Source organism: Daucus carota, chromosome 6, assembly GCF_001625215.2.
Source record: "Daucus carota subsp. sativus chromosome 6, DH1 v3.0, whole genome shotgun sequence".
In the NCBI taxonomy this organism is placed as follows: domain Eukaryota; kingdom Viridiplantae; phylum Streptophyta; class Magnoliopsida; order Apiales; family Apiaceae; genus Daucus; species Daucus carota.
In genome coordinates this window covers 32512188-32531203 of record NC_030386.2, presented here as the reverse complement: position 1 = coordinate 32531203, position 19016 = coordinate 32512188, and the positions used below count along the sequence as shown (strand labels likewise).

At 41.2% G+C, this 19016-nt stretch overlaps 2 protein-coding genes across 2 annotated transcripts; one reads left to right on the top strand and one right to left on the bottom strand.

Moving 5' to 3' along the window:
- The first annotated feature begins 11633 nt into the window (after positions 1 to 11633).
- LOC108224308 (germin-like protein subfamily 3 member 2) lies at positions 11634 to 12585 on the top strand. The gene has a single exon (XM_017398858.2). It carries the CDS (start codon positions 11679 to 11681, stop codon positions 12339 to 12341), a length of 663 nt encoding a protein of 220 aa, XP_017254347.1. The 5' UTR covers positions 11634 to 11678; the 3' UTR covers positions 12342 to 12585.
- Positions 12586 to 12978: 393 nt separating this feature from the next.
- On the bottom strand, positions 12979 to 17999 carry LOC108224307 (uncharacterized). Its single transcript, XM_017398857.2, has 5 exons — positions 17660 to 17999; positions 16147 to 16409; positions 15833 to 16044; positions 14167 to 14437; positions 12979 to 13436 (listed from the first exon to the last, which is right to left on the bottom strand). The coding sequence occupies exons 1-5, from the start codon at positions 17751 to 17753 to the stop codon at positions 13131 to 13133; spliced, it is 1146 nt and encodes a 381-aa protein (XP_017254346.1). The 5' UTR covers positions 17754 to 17999; the 3' UTR covers positions 12979 to 13130.
- Between the last annotated feature and the right edge of the window lie 1017 nt (positions 18000 to 19016).

The following is a 19016-nucleotide window of genomic DNA, read 5'->3' as shown; positions in this document are numbered from 1 at the left end:
AAATGGCATTCTGATTCTCTAAATCATTTTGCTAATGCAATTATTTACTAATTATATTTCATTATAATTAAACATTTTGTGACAACTATTTGTTAGAATAATTTACTACAATAAAATTCGATCAATCATGTGCATAAACTTTCTTTTCAAATTATGTAATCTTAAGAGTAAACAAGTGTTTTGATTGATATAAATATATTTTAGATAGATTTGAGCCGATCAAATTTTTTTACATTGATTTATTAATGATTATTAGTTATCCATCATCCCATTTTATAAATATAATTTTATATTAGTGTCATTTAAATATATTATCATTTAATTGTTTTATATTAAAAATAAATTAGTGATTGAGATTAAAATTTGATTAGTCCATTCACAAGTAAATGTAATTAATCTAGATAAACAACTTTCTAATATTTGACATTATTTACACTTGTAAATATACTCTCCGTAACTAAATTATTTTAGAACTTTTTCTTCTCAACATGTGAATCAAGTTTTGTGCATATGAAACATGTTGTAAAAATTGTCTTCCCAATAACGGTTGGATTTAAACTAGTCATACGTTGTCAATTCCCATGGTAACAAATTGTTTTTCTAAGATTTTAATGAGCCGACTGGCACGATTCACTGTGGTCTAGCCTTCTGTACTTTGATGCCTCTGCTAGTAGAAGTCCTTCCTCTTGAATTTTAAGTTCAATTTGAAACGTTAAAGGTAACACTCTAACCACAAATGTTGGGTAGATTTGAAATCATACTTGTTGTTCCGTCCATCGGGTCCTTCTCGTCAGTTTAGCCTCGTTACAGGTTCTAACAAACAAATTAATGACCAAAACCAAGCCATTTGCCCGTTTTGGGTCTTAAACATACCAACTAATGACTAGTTAAATGTTTAGTCGGAACAAGAGACCAGTAACACCAATTGTTGATCGACAAATCACCTGCTGCCTTCAGAGATGAATCCTCATTAGGAATTCTTAAGGCTGTAGGATTTTGCCTTAATATTTCCAGATTCATGCTTAGCATATTATTATCTACGCTGAATTGTGCACAGCACTTTAATTCAAGCACCATATTGGGATATCTCAGCTGCAACTCTGCAAGCCAGTACAGCAGCTTGTACAACTACTGGAGTAATTTACAACATCTTCTTCAAACAAGAAGGAATGAATTTTACAATACCTTTTCTCAATCTTTTTGGCTCTGGTTACGGGCAATGGTGACTGTTGATACTTACAACCTTTTATACATATATATTCTTTTACTCTTCTATTTTCCCTTCTATTACAGTGTTTTCTTTCACTATTTATAGACCTCTTGGTTCTGGGCCTCTAAGTGGGCTTTTAGGTGGGCTTTTCATATCTGGGCTGAGGCTATCTGGGCTAAGGCCCAACATTTAGTCTCCCCCCTAGCTAGAGCCTTTCTTTAGATGGGCTGGGTTTTTATCCGTATTTTTATTTCAATTGTTTTTTCTTTCCCGCAGTTTTTGAAGTGGCGATTGGCTGTTGGGGTTCCTCGGGACTCGGAGTCTTGAACTGGCTTACTTGTGGCTTTCAACCTGCCATAGTTGTCTTATCTTTTCGGAAAAAACTCTTCCTTTCTCCAGTTGTGATCTTTTCTAGGTATTTTTTCCCTCTTTTCTTTTTGTTTTCTTTTACTGCTTGCTCATGTCTTCATCGAGAAAACGCCGTTCCCTTTCTGCTCGTGTTGGGCCCGAGGCTGCTGGGGAAACTCTGTTTGATGATCTTGGTCCCTTGCCGTCTCCACTTGTTCCACACTCGTCTTCCCATGATTTGGAATCTCTAGACGATGGGTTGCAAGACTTGGAGTCAGTTGATCCTTTTATCCTAGATTTGACGAAAAATACCCCGGTGAAAGAGAAGCCCCCAGCTCCGGTGTCCTCTATGCCGGAAGAACTGAGGAGGGTGTTCCGGTCGAACCCTGCTTTTAATCGGCCGAGTGTTATTGGTCCTGATTCTCCCGAGATGGCGAAACTTGGTGAGTATTGCGGCACCGATGGGGTTTATTCTGTCCATCTTCCTGAGGAAGGTGATTGTTTGTGGCACATGCCTCAGGAGGGTTGGCAGGCCATCCCCTTCTTGTTTTTTGAGTTGGGCTTCCGCCTCCCCATGCATCCGTTGTTTGTGGCTCTTCTTAAATTGTTGGGTTGTGGTATTGCGCAGTTGTCCCCTAATGCCGTTGTGCAGATCTGTGGTGTAATTGCCCGGAGTCATGATAAGAAGAAGATCCCTACTGTTGACTTGTTACTATCCATTTATCGGGTTAAGTATGGGGGTGGTCAGTTGTACTTGGATAAGAAATCCGGGCGTACTCGCCTGGTTAATGTTAAGACGTCGAATAACGGCTGGCATGGTAAATGGGCCTATTTTTCTGGTGGAGAGTTGGGCTCTGTGAGTCCATGGAATGGTGTATCCAAGGACTGGCTTTATGAATTAAACCACATGCCTGGTTTGCCTGAAAGTGTTTTGGCTTTGTTTTCTGGGGAGGATGTGACATTCTCTACCGAGGATTTCACAAAAAATGAATTTTTAGTTTCTCATTGTTGTAAGATATTGTTTTTGTATTGCTTTCCTTTGTGACTCTTTTTCTTTGCTCTTGAACCTTGTTGTTGGTATTTTGACAGTGGCTGGAGAGCCTTTGCGGGCGCTGCTAAGATCCCCTCGCAAGATGCTGAGTTCGGCTTTGAAGTCCATGATGGCGAAAAGGGGTGTTTCTTCTTTGGCTGAGAAAGGGATTGAGTTTTCTGGTGACAAGGATTTTGAGGAGTCCTCTAAGCCGCGGGTTGTGGATGTGGAGGCTAGTGGTTCTTTGGAGCTGTTGGGGGAGGTTAGTGGGACTCTCGTGGAGTCTGTTGCTGCCCGGACGTCTAGCAGGAAGAGAGCTCGTCGTGTGGAGGAGGAGGCGGGGCCGCCTTTGGAGAAGAGAGGCCGTGGGCTAATAAAGCTTCGAGCCAGTGAGGCTGGGAGGCCTGGATCTTCGAGTAAGGAGCCTGAGGGGCCTTTGGCTGACGAGACTTTTTCTGCCGCAAAGGCTGCTGTTTCTGCCAAGGAATTGTTGGATCAGGTTTGGCATCTTCCTTACTTTGTTTTTCCAGTTTTACTTTGTGCTTTTGTCGCTGTGTTAGTGAACCGCTGTTTTTGTTTTTTGTCCATATACCAGTTTACTGTTGAGTTCGATCGGCTGGTGGCCTTGGGGGTTCGTGGAAATTTGGAGACTGAGTTGAAGCGTCTCCGCGCTGACTTGGTGGATGCTCAACGTCATAAAGTGGACGCGGAGAAGCGTATCGTCTTACTTGGACGGAAGAACCGTGAGGCTTTGGGGACCGTAGCTGGTTTGGAGAAGCGTGTGGAGGCCTTGGGTTCTGACAAGGAAGCTCTGAATGCCCTTGTGGCATCTTATCAAAATATTGAGGTTGAGTTTGCTGCTGACAAAAGGCGGATGGCTGCTGAGTATTGTTCTGTGATAGCTGAGTTTGGGAGGAACAAGATCCTTTTGGAGAAAGAGCTGGTGGAGGCTCGCCAGGCCTTGTCTAAGAGCCATGAGGAGGCGTTTGGGGCTCTGGAGGCTGGCTATAACCTGTGCTGGAACCGTGCCGTGAAGGCTGGATATAACATGGAAGCGCATACCTTCGGGCTTCATTGTGAGGAAGAGGCTCGTAACTGTGACGATGGTGGTGACTCGGCTGGCCGCGCAGGGTCTGCGACTTGATTTGTTTCTTATTACTCTTACGATTTGCTGGGGAATGCCCCAGAGGAAATATGTATTAAGACATCTTTTATCTGCTACGCTTGTGTTGCTTTTGGACAAACCTTTTGTTGGCTGGGGGATGCCCCAGATTGGTGATGTAACTCCTAACTTGCTTTTTCTGCGTTTGACCTTTTCCTGAATTTGTTCTTTTTGCGTCTGCTTAATGCTTTACTTTGTTCTTGTATTTGATTTGTTTTTGCTTTGTTCACTTCCTTCTTCTCCCTTTGCTGTTGCTGCATGCGACCACCTATCTGTTGTTGGGAGAGGTTTCCTGTATTTGAGTAATTTATGACAGAGGGGAATAATCATGGGAAATAATGGGAGAGTATAAAAGTAAAACTGTAATGTTTTAAAGCGAGAATTTTCTTTAAGGAGCGCAATTTTACTAACTTCAAAAAGATAATCATAACATAATTCGTTAACCAGAATTTAGAACTCAGGAATATATGCTAATGATGGAAAATACATTTATCGTACGGTGCTTTTGGCCCAAAAGGGACTTTAATTTGCTAGTCCTAGATAGATGGCGTTTGAGCCTTGATAAATGGCGTTCGAGCCTTGATTCGATGGATGGCGTATAGGCCTTGATTTGTGGAAGGGGCTTTTTACTTTACTGATAGAACTTTTTTAGATGGATTGCGTTCCAGGTGTTGGGGAGTGGAGAACCGTTGAGGTTGGCGAGCCTATACGTCCCTGGCCTGATTATCTTTGCCACTATGTATGGACCTTCCCAAGGGGCTGATAGCTTGTTTTGCTTGGAGGGCATGGAGGCTGCAGCTTCTCGGAGAACCAAGTCTCCTTCCTCAAAGCTCCTTATCTTGATTTTCGAGTTGTAATACTGGGCCACTCTCTTTTGGTATTGGGCTACCCTGAGCTGGGCGTCGCCTCTGGATTCCTCGATGAGGTCGTTGTGGAGTTTTAACCCTTCTTCAGACTTTTCAGGGGAGAAGTCCTCCACCCTAGGGGATTCCATGCTGACTTCCACTGGTAACACAGCTTCGGTTCCATACGCCATTCTGAAAGGGGAGAAGCCTGTGGTTGACCTTGGTGTTGTTCGATGGCCCCATAGTACATTGGGGAGCTCGTCCACCCAATTGGATGTTGCCTCCTGGAGCCTTTTCTTAATTCCTTGCAATATTGCTTTGTTCGTGATTTCTACTTGGCCGTTGGCCTGCGGATACGCGACTGAGGATTTGATGTGGCTGATTTTTAGTTGGTTTAGGGCTTCCTCGAAGTCCCTGCCTGTGAATTGGGAGCCGTTGTCTGTTACTATGATACGTGGAACTCCAAAGCGAAATACTATGTACTCCATGAAGAAATGAACAACTTCTGTCTCCCTGATTCTGGCTAGGGGCTTGGCCTCGACCCATTTGGTGAAGTAATCGATTGCTACGATCAAGAATTGTTTCTGTCCCGAACATTTGGGTAGTGGGCCAACCAGGTCCATGCCCCACATGAAGAAAGGGCATGGAGGCTGTGAGGCGGAGAAGCTAGTTGCAGGTCTGTGGTTCATTGCCCCATGCAGTTGGCATGGTTTACATTTTTTAGTGAAGTTTTCGCAATCTGCGCGAAGGGTTGGCCAGAATACCCCATGCTTAAGCATTTTGGTTGCCATGCTCTTTGCTGAGGCGTGCTCTCCACAAATGCCGGAATGTATTTCTGTCATGGCGACTTGAGCCTCCTCTGGTCCGATGCATTTGAGTAAGGGTTCAGTTAGGGCCCTTCTGTAGAGCTTGCCGTTTATCATGCAAAAATTGCGAGCCTTGAATTCGATTTTACGTCTTTCATTTTTGTCTGCAGTGTCCAAAGTTCCGTTGATGAAGTCAATGATAGGAGTCCTCCAGTCTGATACGATGGTTACACAGTTGACCTCGTTTCTGGTGATTGATGGCTGAACGAGCTCTTTGACGTAGATTGGCTCTTGGGACTGTGCAGCTGATGAGGTAGCCAGCCGAGAGAGCGCGTCGGCCCAGTGGTTGGCCGATCGAGCTATGTTTTTAATGGACCAAGATGTCAGGGCCTGTAGAAGGTTCAAAACCACCTTTCTGTATGAGGCCATTCTTTCATTCGAGGTTTTGAAGTCACCTGAGATTTGCTTTACCACGAGTTGCGAGTCGCAAAATATGTCAATGTTCTTGACTTCGAGGTGTTTTGCTAGGTTCAGGCCAGCGACTAATGCCTCGTACTCTGCCTCGTTGTTCGTGGCTGAGAATTTGAAGCGGACTGCTTGTTGTACCTTGAAACCTTCGGGACTGACCAAGAGTATCCCTGCTCCACCAGCCTCTTCGGTGGAGGAGCCATCTGTAAACAATGTCCATGCCTTGTCTGAGAAGGACTGCCCTTTGGTGGTAGGTGACTCCGAGAAGTTACATTCGGCGATGAAGTCTGAGAGTACTTGAGACTTAACGGCTGCTCGGGGTAGGAACTCCAAGCTGAACTGACTTAGCTCTATAGTCCAAGCAGCTAGCCTTCCTGATATGTCGGGGCGATGTAAGACCCGGCGCAGGGGCTGGTTTGTTAATATTGTGATCTCCCTCCCTTGGAAGTAGTGCCTTAATTTTCTGCTGGCCATTACCAGAGCTAGGATTAACTTCTCGATCTTGCTGTATCGTGTTTCAGTGTCTTTTAGCAAGTGGCTCGCATAGTAAACGGGTGCCTGTGAGCCTTTCACCTCTTTAACCAATACTGCCGCCGTGGTAGAGTCAGATGCCGAGAGGTAGAGCTTTAACGGTTCCCCGGGCGTTGCCTTTGCCAATACTGGCGGGTTGGACAGGAACTCCTTTATCTCTACGAAGCTTCGGTCACACTCTTTTGTCCACTCAAATTTGTGGGCCTTGGCAGCACCTTTGATGGCTTCGTAGAGAGGGAGGCTTCGCTTTGATGACTGAGGGATGAAGCGTCTCAAAGCCGCTATGCACCCTGTGAGTATTTGTAGGTCCTTTAGAGACTTTGGGGGCTCCATCTCCGTAATGGCCTTGATTTGGGATGGGTCGGCCTCAATGCCTCGCTGGGTGAGTAGGTGGCCTAGAAACTTACCCCCGGTTAAACCAAATGAACATTTCGCCGGGTTGAGGCGCACCTGATGATCCCTGATTCGGGAGAATGTCTCGCGCAGATCGGCGACATGTTGACTTGATTTTGTTGACTTGACGATCATGTCGTCTACATAGATTTCCATGTTCCTTCCTAGTTGCGGGGCGAATATGGTGTCCATGGTTCTTTGGAATGTGGCTCCCGCGTTTAAGAGGCCAAAAGGCACTACTGTGTAGGCAAATACCCCTTTGTGGGTGATGAATGCCGTGTCCTCCTGATCTTCCTTAGCCATCTTGATTTGGTTATAGCCCGAAAAGGCGTCCATGAAAGAGATTAGTTCATGACCTGCTGTTGCGTCAATTAACTGGTCTATGTTTGGTAGCGGGTAGAAGTCCTTGGGGCAAGCTTTGTTGAGGTCGGAATAGTCGATGCACATTCTCCACTTGCCATTGCTCTTTTTGACCAAGACTGTATTTGCTATCCATTTTGGGAACTGGACCTCTTTGATAAAGCCTGCGGCCAGGAGGCGGTCTACCTCAGCCTCAATGGCCTCTCTCTTCTCCTGTGAGAAGGTCCTGATCTTCTGTTTAACGCATTTGGAGCCAGGCTTGATGTTCAACCTGTGAAGTGCGATTGTTTCAGGGATCCCTGGCATTTCGCTCGGGGTCCATGCGAATATATCCGCGAATTCTTGGAGTAGTGAGGTTAAAGGGTCCCGTATTTGGGAAGGTAGGTTGGCACCAATTCCCACGGTTTTCTCTGGATTTGTGGGGTCCAGGGCAATTTGTTCCAGGGCCTCCACGGGTTGACAATTGGGGGGCTTGTCCTCCACGGGTTGATAACTAGGCTCGGGGTTCTCGGCCTCATAGGCCTCGAGCTTCTGAGGTGTGTCGCCCACTTGATTGATCGTGGATGCGATGGAGCGTGGAGGCTTTCTTTTAGGAATGACATTGCCGATGTAGCACTGCCTTGCCATTTGCTGATCGCCTCGAACTTCCCCCACTCCGAACTCCGTGGGGAATTTCATTTTCAGATGTGGGATTGATGTTATTGCCCTGAGTGCTGTTGTCGTCGTCCTCCCCAATATTGCATTGTAAGTATTGGTGGCGTTTATTACGTGGAATTTGACCACGTGCCATAGCTGGGCGGGGGGCGAGCCGAACAGTACTGGAAGATCAATCGTTCCCAGGACCCGGACCTCGTTGCCCGTAAAACCGTACAATGGTGCATTTCTGGCGTCATCGAGTTTCCTGTCCCCGAGGTCCATTCTAGAGAATGCTCCATGATAGAGAATGTCTACTGAACTGCCGTCGTCTATCAGTATTTTCTTGACTGTGTTTGTGCCGATTTTCGTTGTTATGACCATTGCGTCTTGATGCGTCCTTATTATTCCCTCTGGATAGTCCGCGTCGGAGAATGAAATTACTGGCGAAGGATTTTGTTTAGGGCGCTTAGAGTCAACCCTGTATACTTCTCTGGCGTATAGCTTCTTTGCATTGTTTGATGTTCCGCCGGCGGCGAAGCCCCCTGATATGACGTCGATGATCCTGTCTGTGCCCCCTGAATTTGGCTGAGCGAGTTCCTCTCGTAATGCAAAGTGTGCTAGTTCTCCACTCTGGATTTTGTTTTCGACTAGATTGCGGAGCTGGTAACACCTTTCCGTTGTGTGGCCTGTATCCTCGTGGTAATCACAGTATTTTGAGCTTGGGGGCCTGTTAGGGTTCATCGGCCTTGGAGGGCGGTAGTTTGGATCTGTCTTCATTATCGCCAGGATAGATGTTATTTCGGTGTTTAATTTAGTGAAGTCCTTTTCTTCCCTGGGGGGGCGTGGAGGCCACGAGCCCCGGGGCCGATGAGGTGGCTGGGCATCAAGGAGCTGTGGAGGCGTGGGGGCGTTTTGTCCGAGGCCTGGCTTTTCGGCCCCTTGAGAAAGGCGGCCCTCTAGCCTCCTTGGCTCCCACTTGCTGTTTGAACCTGAACCTTTATCCCACTTTTTTGTTGGAGGCGAAGCCATTTGAATACTGCCTACAGCCTCTTGGATGGTGAGTCTGTGTTCGAAAATTTCCATGGCAGCCTGGAGTGTTCTAGGGTTTTTCTCGAAGAATTCTTCTAAAATTCTGCCATGGCGGTTCTTGTCCACCCCTGCTGCCAGGTAGTTAATTGCTAGCTCGTCGATTAGGTTAGGAATTACGGCGACCTCGTCCCTGAACCTGGCTAGGAAGTCTCGGAGAGACTCCGAAGACCTTTGGCGCACAGTCATTAGGGATGCTGTGATTTTTCCCCCTCTCTTGTTACTCGAGAATCTGGTTCGAAATTTGTTTTTCAAGGTGCTCCATGAGTCAATAGACCGTGGGGGCAGGTTTTCGAACCATTCAAGAGCAGTACCGCTGAGACAAGTGCAGAAGAAGCGACAACGCGATATCTCCGAGTGGCCGTAGTAGCTCATTCTGCCATCAAATTGGCTGATGAAGTCGGATGGGGCTGTGGACCCGTCAAACTGGCCAATCGATGGAATCTTCTGGTGTTTGTTGAGCTGATAATTCTCAATTTCTTCGGATAAGGGGCTTTCAGATGAGGCCTCCACGCCTCCAGAGCCTGTTTTAATTTGGTTTCTCAGCCTTGCTAGCTCGCTTTTGATCTCCGTGATTTCTGAACTAGATTTAGCCTTAGATCCACTTTCCTCCTCCTCTTCTTCATTGTGACGAGTCGACTTTTTCTTATGGCGACGAGAGCTGTATGAGCCCGCCGAGTCGGCCCTGGTAGAATATTCGCTGTTGGCCGAGGGCCTCCAGGAAACCTCCTCATCATCCCTGGTTTGGTACTCCTGTGAAGCGTGGCCTAACTCTGCTTCGAGGCGAGCTATTTCCCTCTGTTGTCTCACCTTAGCAGCGAGCATACGCCTCTTAGTATCTAGGGCTTGGAGCTCGTCTTCGAGGTTTATAACCTCGTTTGCTTTCACTCGCTCATCGTGTTGCTTTAGTGCTTTAATTCTCTCGAGATGAAGGCGTGCATCGCTGGTCAGGACGTGTTTCCCCTGTGGGGTGAGCACTGTTTGCCTGGGACCGCGTTTCCGCCCCCTTCCCGTAGGGTCAGATTGCGCCGGAGCGGCTACTGATCCTTCGGGGGAAGTGTCACCGAATAACAACTTTTTGGGGGGTAGACTGCTACGTAGATCTATTTCTGGAGAGCTGATTGCTCTGGTCAGCTTCGATTTAATGGTGGAGCGTGCGCTCCGCCTTCGTTCCTCTCCTCCGGCCATTCTGTGGTTGAATCGAAGATCTCTTTTGTTGGAAAATAGTGGAGTCCCCTCCTTCTAGCGCCAAATGTTGATACTTACAACCTTTTATACATATATATTCTTTTACTCTTCTATTTTCCCTTCTATTACAGTGTTTTCTTTCACTATTTATAGACCTCTTGGTTCTGGGCCTCTAAGTGGGCTTTTAGGTGGGCTTTTCATATCTGGGCTGAGGCTATCTGGGCTAAGGCCCAACAGTGACAATTTTAACTTTTCCTTAATATACATGAATAAAACGGAATCACTAAACATGAACCATTCATACATAAAAATATACAATAATGATGTTCATTTAGTTGCCTATCGGTTGGAAACAAATCATACTTGAATCAAGACTTCGAACCTAATAACTGCACTTCAACAGATTTAATCAGAATAATTCTGCAATCTTAAACATGTCACATTTAACAAAATAACCTCTAAATCTGTCAATGTATGCATCAATTATATATAATAACGGGAAAAAAAATTAGTAATATAACAATAAATAATCATCACAAGACATTATTAGTAATCTCATGTTAGAAATATTTTCGTCAACTGACAGGTTCCCGCGCCTGAGGGATGAAATCGTTGCTCATGCTTTATTGCCAATCATTCATTAACCACCCAAGTAATGCAACAGGTGGTCTAGAACCTTTCCCTTTATCAAGGCAATAACATATTTTATGTGTGTGTTTTCTTCATAAAGAGGCATTCAGAAATGTTTCTACCAGAAGGGAGGAAAACGATGTCACCCATACGAGCCCTCTTTCCAGTTTTTCTGTCGCTCCATTCTTATGTTAGCACTGTCCTCTAATCCAGACCCTGTTCAGAGACCTGTAAATACTATTTACTGCCTCGTTTGTCTAAAGTAACTATTTAAACAAGAAGAAGCTTAAAACTGAAGTAAAATTGATTATTAATCATTTTTTCATAAAGGGGTAGAACTGGAGCCGCAGACTTAAGTATAACAGAAGGCAGCAGTTCCACTCACTATCTATTAACTTGGGATCATCAATCTGTTCTGTATTCGCATTCAGAGTTATAAACATAAGTTTGCATATAAGAATGAGCTAAACTAATTTAAATTTTTTGTGGTGACTCCACTTGTTCTCGACATTGGCTGTCTATCTTGCAGAGTTCCAAGATGAAGCCGTGGAAATCAGTCTTAAAATTGTTAAGGCTACAGGACTTTGTCTTAATATTTTCCAGATTCAAGCTTAGTATATTATTTTCCAACTTGGATTACTGAAGATGAACCATTCATACGTATTCGAATATTTGATGTTTAGTTGGGGTTAGGGGGTGGGGGTGTGTGTGTGTGTGTGTGGGGGGGGGGGGGGGGGGGGGGGGGGGGTGTTTAACAGTTAAAGAATCATCACAAAACATTATCAGTATTTTGCTTTTTGGAAACATATTCATCAACTGACAGGTTTCCACGCCTGAGAGATGAAATCATGACTCATGCTTTATTTCTCATCACTAATTAACAGGTGGTCTATAATCTTTTCCTTTATCAAGGTAATAACAGGATATGTGTGTGTTATTCTATATAAGAGAGTCTCTCCATAAATGAAGGAATGAAGAGAAAATAATGTCACCCATTCTTGTAGCCCTCTTTTCAGTTTTTCTGTCACTCATTCCCCATGTCATACTGTCCTCTGATCCGGACCCTATTCAAGATTTCTGCATACCACACACCACATCAAATGTCACTCGAACAACAAGGTCTGATATGATCCCATGCAAAAACCTGGTAGATGTTATCCCCGAAGATTTTATCTTCTCAGGTATAAAACATCCTGGAAACTTTTCAGACACTGGACTATCAGCAATATCCGTCAGTCCAAAAACTTTTCCAGGCCTCAACACCCAAGGCATGTCTTTCGTGCGTGCAGATCTCAAAGTTGATGGTGTCAATGTTCCACATTTCCACCCCAGGGCAACTGAAATAACGTATGTCGTTCAAGGCAGAGTTTACTCAGGTTTTGTGGATTCAACAAACCGTGTTTTTGCCAGGATTATTGAGAAAGGGGAGGTGATGGTGTTTCCCAGGGGTTTAGTTCACTTTCAGATGAATGTTGGCAGGTCAACTGCAACAGTATTTGGTAGCTTTAATAGCCAAAATCCAGGAATGCAGAAGATCCCCTCCATCATTTTCGGGTCAGGGATTAATGATAAACTCTTAGAGAAGGCTTTTGGATTGACTTCTAAGCAGATCGGAAAGATTAGAAAGAAATTCCTACCTAAAACCTAAGTTAGCGAGGCCACTGTAAGAAAGTATGGCGAAATTTTCTTGGACGCTATTTTGTTTAGTCTTTTCAAGTATATTAACCAGATTCATCACTCTGGTACCAAGAGTCCTCATTTCAAGTGGGCTTAAGAAGTTAAGAACCAGTGAAGTATCCATTTCCTTTTGTATCCGCAGTTTGAATTGTCTGTAGCATAACAACTAGAATATCTAATTCTCCTTTCTGCATAAGTATTACTATGTGATGTCAGATATGCAATCGCAAATTTCAAATGAATGAATTTCATGACACAACAGTGATGCATAGAACAAATTAAAACATAATAATATTAAACAAGGGAAAAGTAGAAAAAAGATTGGATGCCTGTCCAGGAGCATCTATTCACCATCATGTGGATCGCTCACTACTTGTATATTTTATTAGCACTTACCAACATAGTCTATGCATGCTTGTGTTTGCCATGTGTCTGCCAATGTGCACTTATTACGCATATGTTTCTGGGCATGCAAGGCATATACCTGAGATTATATGTAGAACCTCAACTGAACTTCCTGACCTCTGATTATATTAGATGATAGATATGCAAACAATTCAAGGGTTCCAAGCAATGACCATTGATAGTATATAAACTCGCCACAGAAATTGAACGAAAAATCATTTATAGGAATGAGGCACAGAAGTATAGTTCTCTTACAAAAAGTCCAACATAGAATAGACAAAATAAACCATAAAGCTAACCTGTGAACCACCAAAACCTAGCAAAAGAACTATATAAGTGAAGATAGCTTGATTGTTTACAGAATGGTATCCTCTCCAATCAAAAGTGCCTTCATAATCGCATTGCCAAAGCCATCTGCCAAGGGAAACAAGTGACCAGCTCCTGCAAGTTCGTGATATTGAATCCACGGAAGCTTCTGGGCAATGTATCGTTGTAGTGTAACAGGTGCTAATCTATCTTCATCTCCTTGCCATAAGTGCACAGACCCTTCATTGTTTGGGAATGGATTTTTTAGCTCCATAGGATCGAACTCCCAGGTACCAAAACCAATCATCAAGTCACGGTGCAGAGATTCGTACTCTCCTTGTTGTGTTACTTGTGCCTGTAAAATGCAAAATATGCATTCAGACAGAAAAAAGCAATGGCAGCAGTAGAGTTTCAAATTTTTTGTCAACATCGGGCTAAGTCCAGTTCACAGATCTTTTGCAATTGCACAATGATTAATCTGATTGATAGTAATTATTATCTCAACCTAATATAGTCTAGGATTTAAAGATAGTAGCCAATAATGCTACTATTTATGTGCGAATTATAGTTTTTTTTAGATGAAAATAGTTAAATATACACATCTACGAAGACTATACAACAAATAATTAGTAATGGTCAGATAACAGGCATGTACAATGTAAATGTTTACACAATGACTTGTCACAGTAACTAAAAACTTGGTATGACAGACAAATTAAACAAAAGTTGCTTAGAATTATGTGATACACTCGGTCACTTCAAAGGACCACTGACTACTCAAGGAAAAAGAAAAATATCTGAGGCATAATGGTCGAAAGCAAGGAGAAACAGTGGCTAGCAAAGAGACACGTATCCAGGGGTAATCATGTAATATCAATAGAGCAAGGTTGGATAGGTTGGGGGGGGGGGGGGGGGGGGGGGGGGGGAGTCTTTAGGGTTTTATCAATTAATATCACCGTAAAACCTGGACTTCTCAAATTTATATCCATCTACCTTCGAAATAAATTCTGAAGTAGAGTGGAAACAGAACATCTAAGCAAGATATTCTAAATACGTGCTATCACATTTTGTGAAGTGAAAAATACCTCGTAAGTCCTCCTCCTAGTCGAATCTAACTTGGTTACAAGTTCCAAGTCTTGGGGAGATAAAAGAAGGGGGCTGTGAGCTATAACAGCAGAAGAAGGAAACCACTTCTGGGTGTTCCACCAGTGAGTTAGCCATGGAAGGTAGTGAGCAACACGTAATGTCCACTGGTCCTGAGTAAGCTGCTGGTAGTATGCTTCTCTGGATAAGTTTGAAGGGAAACCAGACCACCAATAATTAACTACTGGGGCTAAAAGAGTTGCTCCAGCTAACCTGTATTCATCACAAAGAACCAACTTCAGAAGATGGAACAAAACAGTACATATAAGAATCGGGTTAATTATCAAACTCATCACTGAAGTCGACAAATGGTATCAACTTCATCATTGATCTCCACGGGGTCTCAAGTGACTCATTAAACTCGCTTAATGGTATCAAACTCATCACTGCAGTTAAAAAAAGTAACGGAAGTTTAAACGGAATGACAGATTCGCGGTAGGGTTTGACGTGTGGCAGACCACATCATTTAAAGTTTATATGGAAATAAAGTATGCAATCTTTTTATTAAATTAATTTTAGAATATAATTATCTAAATAAATGCATGGAACTAAATTTTTAGATAAATTAACTAAACATCCAAGATTAACTTTTATATTTTTTATTAGATTATAATTATTTTTGAATTATATTGAAATGTTTTCTCTTTTAATATTTTTTATTTATGTGAATATTATTGTTGGCAAAAAAATTTTTTAATTTTTTTTATTCTACCAACTTTTTAAATTTTGCATCCTCCTTCTATTATTGAATCTTTGAAGATTTGTACCCTGTTGTTGGCTGCTTCTACATCTAGATCTTCTCTCCTCCTCAACTTTTTTGGCCTCCCTCTCAATTTATGTGGAATATCTTTTTAAAAAGATTCAATAGTAAAAATTTTAAAAAAGTTGATGATATAAAAAAATTAAAAATATTTTTTTGCCAACAATTATATTCACATAAATATAATTTATTAAAAGAGAAAACATTTCAACATTATTCAAAAATAATTATAATAAAAAATACAAAAGTTAATCTTGGATATTTAGTTAATTATATCTTAAAATTTAGTTCCACGCATTTATTTAGATAATTATATTCTAAAATTAATTTAATAAAAGGATTGCATACTTTATTTTAATATAAACTTTAAATGATGTGGTCTGCCATATGTCAAGCCCTACTGCTAATCTGTGATTCCGTCTAAACCTTCCTTACTTTTTTTAACGGCAGTGATGAGTTTGATATCATTAAACGAGTTTGGTGAGCTACTTGAGACCCCGTGGAGATCAGTGATGAAGTTGATACCGTTTGTCGACTTGAGTGATGAGTTTGATAATTAACCCTATAAGAATCATATAATAGATTTCTAACAGAAGAAAGACTATACTTTAGCCGTTAATATATAATCCCTCAGTCCCATGTGATTGTTTACATTTGCGATTGAGGGTTCGACAGGCATTTTAAGGCTCCTATAAAGTACAGTTTCACATATTTTTATTAAAAAAATCTCTTCTGAATAAAAAAGAAAATTTAAAAAATAAGTTACGAAATTATACAACTTAAAATGCGTGCCAAGCAGTGAAAAAAAATGTGTAAAGAATACTTCAAGGATATGGCAGGAGGGTTACCTGTGCGGAATGTACTTAAGACATGACCATATTGGTTGTCCACCCATTGAATATCCAACTACATAAATTTTTGGTCCTAGTTCTAATTGATCAGCAAGCTCCTCTATATCCATAGCAATACTCTTGACTGTTCGATTTGGATTAGGATCACTTTCTCCATAACCAGGTCGATCGAATGAAACAATATAGATCCCTAAATGTTTAATAACATCCTGTTTAAAATAAGAGTTACCATATAAGCAATTTCTAGCTTGAAGCAATAGTGTCAAGACCTATGAACACTTGAGAAAATAGGGGCCATTAGATCTTAGTACCGGAGAAAGGGTTGCAAGAATAACAGCATCATGCTTGCAGCTTCCAAACCCATGGACAAATACTATCTTATACTTGGCCACATCTCTCGGGACACCAAACTCAGTGTATGCCAAATGCCTTCCATCCGAAAGTTTTATTCTAGATCCTGTAACAGGGGGGCCATCCGGAGACCCACATGTCTTGGGTGGAGGAGGTCGACTTGCCTGGTAACCCCATGCCAAAATTCCAACAAAGAACACTAGTGATATTTTCATAAACATTCCTGAAATAGTGTGTTTAAATAAATTTATGAAATCAATAAAGATAAATCTAACAATTTCTACAGTGATCAAGTTTATATTTATAATATAAGCACGAACAGAGGTGCAAGTTTTAACTATTAACAGAAGCTAATTACTTTTATACCTAGTGCCAGGATTATACCTATACTTTGTACAGCAAAAAAAGTTTAATTAATCAAATCAGCTGGATTCTATTGTATAGACGTGTAAGAACGACAACTTACCCTTACTTGTGAAACGAACATAGAAAATAAACCATGTGCCCGGTCTATAACAGGAAAACTCATCTCTGTTTTACAAAATTTACATTCCACAGCAAAACATAATTCCAGATTTCCAGGTAATTACCAAGGATAGCAAACCACAAAGTCACACACTAGGCCAACATACTGTCTGACTCTTAACAAATACTACGTTCTTCAAATCCTATCTACTTCTTACTACCTCCTTTTCTGGATTAGCAATAAACTTATACCATATGGAAGAACTTAAGGTCCTTGCTGACGTTTGGGAATAACAAACCAAATTCCGATTAATCAATCATATTGCCAGAAATCGCTACCCTATTTTGTAACGAATAGTGATCAACCTACTACTGCAATAAGGCCACTTGACATTTGGGATTCTTTCTTTTTTATTCATTAAAAACAACTTATCAATGACCACACATACAGCTAATGTGAGAAAATCATAACTTTGGCAACATCCAAGAAAACCCAACAACTGATACTCAATTCTAAGCACTTGATGCAGTGAAAAGACACAGGGGGTGTTTGGGGAGGGCTTAGAAGCCCGGCTTCTGGGCTTATAAGTTAGAAGCACTTATTCGTACCGTTTGTGTAGAAAGTCAAGAAGCACTTATAAAAAGCTAGGAATGCTAGCTTTTGTTTTAGGACTTCTGCTTATTTACCACTTTAATCACTTATAAGTTCTAATTTGCTTCTAACTTCTACTCCACTTCTTTACTTTAAGCAAAAAACACTTATTTTAAGTTTACCCAAACGCCCACACAATATCCAAGTCAATTTGCATTATTTGCACCCAAAAAGTTACAAAAATGAGCAATATCCAAGTTCCAAAACATTAAAAAAAAAAAAAGAAAAAAGAACAGCTTGCTAAAATTGCCTATTTAAGCTAACCAAAATGAATATTGAAAAGGGCAATTTGCACATACACACACATAAGTAGAAAAAGAAGCAACATATACAATGATGGGAAAGAAAGAGGGAACCTGAAGAGAGTTGAAAAGAAGATTTGTGTTGGGTTTTTCTGGTATGAGCCCTCGCTGATGCAGCTGATATTTTCCGGTTCACTCCAACCGCCATTTTGTTCGAACGATCACAATGACACCACAGAATAAGATCTGATAAACAAGATGAGAATTGAGTTGAGCATAAAATAATAGAAGTTAGTGTTTGTGAAGCTGTATAAGCAGATGCCTTCGATTTGTTTTCCAGCAGCAGACAAGCTGCCTTTTTTTATTGTTTAATTTTTTTTCTTTTAGACTCTTTTTTCAATTTTCGCATTCTAAAGGCTTCGCCACCATATCAAACACCCAGGCAGCTGCCCTCTTCTTTTCGGATTTTTATCGATTTTACTGCCGAAAAATCCCAAATTGTTAATTATTTTTTAAATTTTTTCCCAATGATACTCTTTTTGAAATTCGTTCTTGATGAATTTTTCTCAATTTATTTCAATTTTGTACATATCTATGTATGAGAGCTTAACTTGTTTTTGGATATTTTGTTCTAATCTAATGTTCATGATGTCAAATTCACTGAATTTTCAAAATTTTAATTCGATTAAAAAATATCATAATAATTTCTGAACTTATTTTTAATTCTAAATTGACTTATGACTTATTAGATAAATAAATATTCAGTTTGAAATCCAAAATAACTCACAGCCGACATCAATAAGCCCATCAAACAGCCTCTAAGAGCATTCCCATTCCCCAAACCCAACCCCAACCCTATAATTTAAAGAAATCTACTAATTTTTGCAAAAATGTACTCTACATCCGGAACCCCAAAATAGGGTTTGGTTTTGGGGATTAGATATAAATCCCCATATTTGGGGTTACACTATTCATCCCCATACACTATTCATCTTCCATTTCATTAACATTTCATTATTATTTTATTAATTTCATGTGCTATCTTATATTTTTATGGGGAATAAGGATTGAATATGGGGAATGGGATGGAAGAAATTTTTAAAAGTTTGTAAAAAATTTTGAGGAATTACTATTTTTAGTAAGTTTTTGGGGTTGGGGATTGGGGGCCGACTGTGAATGCTCTAAATGGCTAGATTATATAGTAAGAAATTTCGGAATCTTAGTTGCAGTCGGTAATATAACAGCCGCTCAAAAAAAGTTGCAGCATCTCCAAAGAAGATATCTATAATTGTTAGCTAAAAGTGTAAATATAGATGATTTAGAGGGGTGTATTGGATTGGGATTTTAAAGTATTTTTTTGCATTCATGAAATTCGAGGGTATTCGACTGGGATTGTTTGAAATTCATTAAAATCTTGAGGTATTTAATTGGGATTTTAAACTATGCTACAAAATCTAGTGGTATTCAATTG